Here is a 7500-nt window from a genome sequence, read left to right on the forward strand (position 1 = left end):
GGCCCCCGGGGGCCCCCCTCCCAGCGGAGAAGCAGCAGCAGCAGCAGCAGCAGCAGCAGCAGCAGCAGCAGCAGCAGCAGCAGCAGCGCGTCGGGGGGCCCCTGCTGCTGCCGAGGCCGGTGAATCTTGGGGGCCCCCCGCCGCTGCCGGGGCCCCCTGGGGGCCCCCCGAGGCCCCCTGGGGGCCCCCCGGGGTCCCCGAAGGAGCGGGGGGGCCCCCCGGGGGCCCCCGAGGCGCGGGGGGGCCCCCCGGGGGCCCCCGAGGAGCTGGGGGGCCCCCCGGGGGCCCCTCTTTGGGGTTTTTGGAGGGTTTGGGGAGTGGGTCCTTGGAAAGTGTTTTAAAGTTGAGTTGGAATGGAAAAAGGGTTTGCAAAAAGTGCCAATTGGCAGCAAAACCCTGGCTGTTTATTTGCTGCCGAGTGCACCCCAGCGAAAGCCACAGCAGCTTTTTGCTGCTGGGGCTGCTGAGCTTTTTGCTGTCGGGGGCCCCCCAGGCGCTGCTGCTGCGGGGCCTCTTCCGGATTGCTGCAGTACCCTCTTTGAACCCTGACGGGGTTTATGGGGGCCTCAGCCGCTGCAGCATTTCCGGAGAAGACCTCAACAGGGTTTGGGGGGCCCCCTGCTGCAGCAGCAGCAGCAAACTCTGGGGTGGCTGCTGCAGCAGCCACCCCACTGTTTGCTGCCTCAAACGCCTCATTCTCACTGCGCAGCAGCCCACCACCAGCAGCAGCAGCAGCAGCAGCAGCAGCAGCAGCAGCAGCAGCAGCAGCGGCGGCGGCGGGGGGGGGAACAACGTGCTGCTGCTGCTGGACATTCATTCCCACTCTTCGAAGGAAGACATCTTCATGTGAGCAGGCAGGGGCTCCTTGCTGCTGCTGCTGCTGCTGCTGCTCCGTTTTGCTGCTGCTGCTGCTGCTGCTGCGCGCTGCAGCAGCCACGCCTCCACGCGCAAGCAGCAGCAGCAAGCGCTGCAGTGGCACCTACACACTTCAGCAGCAGCAGCTACGCACTGCAGCAGAAGCAGCAGCAGCTACGCACTGCAGCGGAAGCACTAACAAACAGCAGCAGCAGCAGCAGCAGCAGCAGCAGCAGCAGCAGCAGCTACTGCAGCAGCAGGGGCCCTCAGGGGTTTGTAGGGTCCCCCTAGGGCCCCCAGGGGCCCCTTAGGGCCCCCAGAGAGTCCTGCAGTACCCTGGGGGGCCTCCGTGGGGAATATAGCACACATTGAAAGGTCTTCTAGCTCTTCTCTCTTTGAATCTTGCTGCTGCTGCTGCTGCTGCTGCTGCTGCTGCTGCTGCTGCTGCTGCTGCTGCTGCTGTTGCTTGCAGCTACGCAAATGCTGCTGATATGCCCCTAGCCCCCGAGGGGGCCCCCGCGTTTGAGGGTTCAGAGGGTACTCCCTGGGGTACCCTCAAGGGGGGCCCCCCACAGGGGGGCCCCCCCTATAGGGGCCCCCTGGGGGGCCCCCCCTGGGGGCCCCTGGGGGGCCCCCTGGGCCCATCGCCCCCCACAACGGGTACTTTGTTGAAGGCTTTGGAAGAGCGCTGCCCCTGGTTTGATATAAATGGTATCTCCTAAACCCTAAACCCTAAACCCTAAACCCTAAACCCTAAACCCTAAACCCTCCCTCCGAAGTGCTAAACCCTAAATTTTTCACCCTTCACTCGAGGCCCTGCAAGCTCTAGGGCTTGCAGGACAGTCTTGGGACTGCGGGAACTTGGGCGCGTAGCGTTTAGGGTTTAGGGTTTGTGGTTTAGGGTTTAGGGTTTAGGGTTTAGGGTTTGGGTGAAGCTGCTGCTTGTGTACATTCCCTACGCGTGCTAGGGGCGAAGAACTCCGGGCTTGGGCTTGAGCGTTGCGAGCGCCCAGCACTAGGGTTTAGGGTTTAGGGTTTAGGGTTTAGGGTTTAGGGTTTAGGGTTTAGGGTTTAGGGTTTGTTCAGCGTGCACTGCGAAGATTCAAAAGTGCAAAGAAGGCACTGGAAGAGTTGTAGGGTTTAGAGAATTGGGAATTACTTCTTCCTACACTTTGGAGGTTTCGAGTTTTGGCCACGGGGACCCAAACCCTAGGGCCTGGCTCAGCGCCTTCGGCCCCGTAAACCCTAAACCCTAAACCCTAAACCCTAAACCCTAAACCCTAAACCCTAAACCCTTGGCCCCTGAATCCGGACTTCGGGGGCTGAACTCCTACGGAAAAGCCAAAACCCTAAACGCGCAAACAGCTCCTTAGGCATGCACGCCTACCCCGCAGAGCTAGGGTTTAGGGTTTAGGGTTTAGGGTTTAGGGTTTAGGGTTTAGGGTTGCACGGAATGCAGGAGATAGCCAAACGGAGGCCCTCTCTTCCTACAGAAGACAGCGAAGTGACGGGGGCCCCCAGGGTTTCCAAGGAGGGGCCCCAAGGAAGACCCTCAATCACAAGTGCGTCCGCTGCTGCTGCTGCTGCTGCTGCTGCTGCTGCTGCTGCTGCTGCTGATTTGTTGCTGTTGCTGCTTTTGCAGCTGCCGCTGGTGAAACTGCCGCTGCTGCCGCTGCTGCTGCTGCAGTAATGCTGCTGCTGCTACCACTGCTGCTGCTATTGCTGCTGCTGCTGCTGCTGCTGCTACTCCAGTTGTGGCTGCTGCTGCTGCTGCTGCTGCTGCTGCTGCAACTTGAAAGAATGCTATATTTGTTTTTCTCTTCAGGCAAAAGCCCTTCTGCTGCTGCTTCGGGCCTTGAGGAAGTAAACCACAGGGGCCCCCAAACCCCTTTGGGGGCCCCTGGACAAGGAGGGGGGCCCCCCACCCCAGAAGACCAGCTGCCCAGGGGGCCCCCTAGCAGCAGCAGCAGCGGGGCCCCTGCGGGGGCCCCAGGGTCTCCGGGGGCCCCCGGGGCCCCGGGGGCCCCCGGGCCCCCGGGGGCCCCCGGGGCCCCCGGGGGGCCCCCTGGGGGGCCCCCCGCGCTGCAGTACTTTGATGCAGGGTCTTTGCTGCTGGCTGGAGTGTCTGTGGGCTTGGCCCTTCATGACTGGGCGCTGCAGCTGCTGTGGGGGGCCCCCTTCCTGCTGCAGCCGGGGGGCCCCCCAGCAGCAGCAGCAGCAGCAGCAGCAGCAGCAGCAGGAGGAGAAGGGGGGGCCCCCCACTCCTGCCTGCGGTGTGCGCTGCTGCAGACGGGGGCCCCCCTCCCCGCAGCCCCCCCCAGTACCCTCCCGAGGCCCCAGGGGGCCCCCAAGAAAAGGGGGGCCTCCAGAAGGAGACAGGGTTCAGCTGTACCCTCCAGGGGCGACGAGGGGGCCCCCACAGCCAAGATTAGGGGCCCCGGGGGCCCCGGGGGCCCCCGGGGGGCCCCCCTAACCCGCGAGGCTTCCCTGAGAAAGTTGACCCTGGGCTTCCCTTCTGCAGAGGGGCCCCCCTTAGAAGGGGCAGGCAGCAGCTATTTCCTGAGTGTGGAGGAAGCAGCAAGAACAGCAACAAATGCTGTTTGCAATTCCCTTAGGTACTTCGCAGCAAAAGAGTCTGCTGCTGCTGCTGCTGCTGCTGCTGCTGCTGCTGCTGCAGGGGAGGGGGCCCCTGCAGAGGGGCCCCCAGCCAGGGGCCCACGGGGGCCCCCAAGGGCACAAGATGGCTTTGTGCTGCTTGACCCACAAGAGCTGCTGGGGGCCCCCCGGGGGCCCCCCCAGCACTGTGTCTCCTCGCGAAGAGACAAGAGCAATGGGGGGGCCCCCAAGCTGCCAAAAAGAAGGGCTTCAGCAGCAGCAGCAGCAACAGCAGCAGCAGCAGCAGCAGCAGCAGCAGCAGCAGCAGCAGCAGGGGGCCCTAGGGGTACGCGCTCAGCAGAAAGGCTGGGGTCCCCAGTGACTCTGGAGCCTCCAGGGCCCCCAGAGCCCCGGGGGCCCCCAGGGTCACCCCCAGGGGGGCCCCCAGGGGCCCCTCAGGGGGGCCCCCAGGGGGGCCCCCGGGGCCCCAAAAATGGGCCTCGGGGCCCCAAGGGAGGCAGCAAAAGGGCAGCAGCCCCGCCGCTACGGCAGCTAGCCACAGCAGCACTGAGGGGCCCCCCTAGCAGCAGCTGCAGCAGCGCGGGGGGCCCCCCCATGAGGGGCCCCTCTCTGGGGGGCCCCCCCTTGGGGGGCCCCTCCAGGGGCCCCCGCATGTGCTGCCAAAGTGAAACTCTAGGACCCCAAATTGTTGCCACAGCACTTCAGGGGGGCCCCCAGGGGCCCCCCAACGCTTTAGAAGAAGCCCCCAGCTACTCACAGGGGCCCCTGGCAGAGACAGAGGGGGGCCCCCCAAGAGGGGCCCCACAGAGGGGCCCCCCTAGAGGGCCTCAGGAGGCTCGTCAAGCAGCAGCAGCAGCAGCAGCAGCAGCGGAGGCAGCAGCAGCAGCAGCAGCAGCAGCAGCGGGGGCAGCAGAGGCAGAGCCTCCTCTGCAGGCGCAGCAGCATGACACCCAAAAGAGGGCCTCCTGGGGGCCCCCCGGGGGCCCCCTGGGGGCCCCCTGTAGGGGCCCCCTGTACCCTGGGTGGGCCCTTAGCCGTATAAGAGCTGTTGCTGCTCAAGTAAATGAAGAAAGACTGGGGCCCCTTTTATTCCAGGCCGACGCCCTTGGGGGCCCCCCGAGGCCCCTTCAGAGGGCCCCTCTGGGGCTAGGGGGCCCCTCAAGCAACGCAGCGATGATGGGGGCCCCTGCAGCAGCAGCAAAGAGCCTCAAGAGGGTACTTTCGAAACAGAGGGGGCCCCCAGCAGCTCCGACGACTCCTGGGGGTGGCAGAGTCCCGAGGGCCCCCAGGGGCCCCCGGAGCCCCACGAACTCCCGGGGCCCCCGGGCCCCCAGGGGCCCCCAGGGCCCCCGGGGCCCCAGGGGCCCCCGGGGCCCCAGGGGCCCCCGGGGCCCCCGGGGCCCCAGGGGCCCCCGGGGCCCCCGGGGCCCCCGGGGCCCCCGGAGCCCCGGGGGCCCCAAGGGCTCCATAAATCTCTTGGGTCCCCTACCCAAAGGGGGCCCCCCTTGGGCATTTTGCCTCAGTGGGGGTTTCAGGGGGTACTGCCCCACCGATCACCTAAAGCCCCTAGGGGCCCCCTGGGGGCCCCGGGGGCCCCCGGGGCCCCTGGGGCCCCCGGGGCCCCCGGGTCACCTGGGGGCCCCCTGGTGGCTGCTGGGGTATGGGGCGAGGCAGGGGGGGCCCCCGAAGGGGCCCCCGGGGGGCCCCTAGAGCTCGGGGGTCTCACTATTAAACAAGTGACCCCAAGTGCGAGGCCCCCAAGGGCCCCCAAGCGACGGGAGTACCTTCGCATAGGGTCTGGTGGGGGGCCCCCCTTTGTAGAGGGGGGGGGGCCCCCTAGGGTCCTGGAGGGGGGGGGCCCCCCAGGGCCCCCGGGGGCCCCTCTAAAGGCAGCTAAATAGGGCACAGCAGGGGGCCCTCAACCCCAAGTGCTGCCTAGCAGGGGCCCCCAAGGAACCCCCTCAGCTCCTGCGGCCTTGGGGGCCCCCTGTGGGGCCCCTAGGGGGCCCCCTGGGGGCCCCCTGGGGGGCCCCTAAGGGGCCCTCTGTGGGGCCGTAGGGGGCCCCCCAGGGGCCCCACAGGGGGCCCCCCAGAGCAGCAGGGGGCCCCTTGCTGCAGCGCGGGTTGCACAGTTAGTTTTCGGAGACGGAAATGCATTTATTAATTTGTTTAGTTTTAAAAGAAAAGAAAATAAACAAAACAAAAAAGATGGAAAAGGATATGCTGCTGCTGCTGCTGCTGCTGCTGCTGCTGCTGCTGCTGCTATTGTTGCAGCTAATACTTCTACTGCTACTGCTTCTGCTGCTGGTTGTGCTGCTGCAGCAATGCTGCCGCTGCTGCTGCTGCTGCTTGTCTTGCTGCTGCTGCTGCTGCTGCTGCTGCTGCTGCTGCTGCGCTTAATGGCATATTTGCTTCTGAAGGAAAAGCAAGAAGACTGAGAAATGACCAAAAGCTGCGCATACACCTCAGAGGTGGCTAGACACCCAAAAATGAAAAGCTTAAGTTCAAAGCCTGGGGGCCCCTCTGGGGGCCCCCCATAGAATCCCCACTGGGGATTTCAAGTACCCCTTTGGGGGCCCCTTTGGGGGCCCCTTTGGGGGCCCTTGGGGGTTTAGCAAGACCTTGGGGGCCCCCGCGGGGCCCCCATTGAGTGCTGGGGGCCCCTAAAACAGCACCGGCTGTTCTTTTATTTAATTAGAGTTTTCTTTTTCTCTAAGGACATTTAAAAGAGACACAAGACAAATATGTCTCTTTGCTGCCCCTCAGGGCCCCTAGGGGGCCCCCATTGCTGCCAGGGGGGCCCCCTAGGGGCCCCCTCCGCTGCACGGGGGGCCCCCGGGGGGCCCCCAGGGGGCCCCTCCGGGGGCCCCCCGGGTATCCTATAAAACGGCCCCTTGAGAGCCTTTGCGGGGGCCCCCCAGGGGGCCCCCGGGGGGCCCTAGCAAGCATAAGTAGAGGGGCCCCCTAGAGATCTTGTTGGGGGCCCCTAGGGGGCCCCATTGGGGCCCCCTAACCCACTGTAACTTTCTTAGGGGCCCCTGGGGGGGCCCCCCAAAAGAGTTTCTGGGTGGACCCAATAGGGGGCCCATAAACCTCAAAAGACCCTTTGGGGGCCCCCAGAGGGGCCCCTCTTAGGGGGCCCCTCTCAGAGGGGCCCCCCGTCAGAGGGGCCCCTCTGGATACCCCTCTGGGGGCCCCTCTGGGGGCCCCCCTGGGGGCCCCCCTGGGGGCCCCCCTGGGGGCCCCCCTGGGGGCCCCTGTTGGGGAATATTTATTTTTGCTGCTGGGTTTACCTGTGAATGAAAAGAGTTTTGTTTGTAGAATAATAAAAGAGACAAAAAAGGCCCTCTGTCTCTTGCATGGAAGAGCTGCTGCTGCTGCTGCTGCTGCTGCTGCTGCTGCTGCTGCTGCTGCTGCTGCTGCTGCTGCTGCTGCTGATGATTCTGCTGCTGCTGCTGCTGCGTCAGAAGTCATGCAGCCAGCTGTCGCAAAGGTGCTGCTGCTCTAAAGAGACAAAAACAACAAAAGAGAGAAAAGCAAAAAGAGACAAAATGGAATTTTTTTAAATCCAAAAAAAGACAAAAAATAAAATAAAAAGATAATAAAAAAGAAAAACAATAAAGTCAAATAAAATGAGACAAAAATGCTTCAAAAAAAGACAAAAAGGGTTTCTAAAAGAGAAAAAAGTGTTTTAAAAAGTGCCAAAAAGTGCTTTTAAAAGAGACAAAAAGCGTTTTAAAAAAAGCAGAAAAGTATTTTTAAAAGTGTTTGAAAAACCCCAAAAAGTGTTTTTAAAAGTGTTTTTAAAAGTGTTTTTAAAGTGCCAAAATATCTTCAAGTATCTTTGCATCTTTTTGGAGTTTTCCAAAAACCCTTTTTCGCGTTTTTTCAAACCCTCATCAAACCCTCATCAAACCCTCCTCAAAACCCTCATCAAACCCTCTTAAAACCCTCCTCAAACCCTCCTCAAACCCTCTTAAAACCCTCCTCAAACCCTTTTGAAACCCTCCTCAAACCCTCTTAAAACTC

General features: G+C 63.0%; 2 protein-coding genes across 2 annotated transcripts in view; one reads left to right on the plus strand and one right to left on the minus strand.

Annotated features, from left to right (window-relative positions):
- Window positions 1-5372, plus strand: ENH_00051450 (zinc carboxypeptidase, putative; the record flags this gene model as incomplete). Its single annotated transcript, XM_013583659.1, has 7 exons — window positions 1-308; window positions 710-846; window positions 1328-1392; window positions 1942-2093; window positions 2315-2417; window positions 2681-4686; window positions 4995-5372. Coding segments are annotated over 7 exons (3149 nt in total), but the record flags the coding sequence as incomplete, so codon positions are not given.
- Window positions 5373-5760: 388 nt separating this feature from the next.
- Window positions 5761-7500, minus strand: part of ENH_00051460 (hypothetical protein, conserved) — a gene marked incomplete at both ends in the record, with an annotated part of 10675 nt that continues 8935 nt past the window's right edge. The window contains 2 exons of the mRNA XM_013583660.1: window positions 5761-5885; window positions 6765-6975. Of these exons, the coding sequence (XP_013439114.1) occupies window positions 5761-5885; window positions 6765-6975 (336 nt within the window). The remainder of the gene's footprint in view (window positions 5886-6764; window positions 6976-7500) is intronic.

Source organism: Eimeria necatrix, genomic scaffold (assembly GCF_000499385.1).
Source record: "Eimeria necatrix Houghton genomic scaffold, Enh_scaff406, whole genome shotgun sequence".
Classification (NCBI taxonomy): domain Eukaryota; phylum Apicomplexa; class Conoidasida; order Eucoccidiorida; family Eimeriidae; genus Eimeria; species Eimeria necatrix.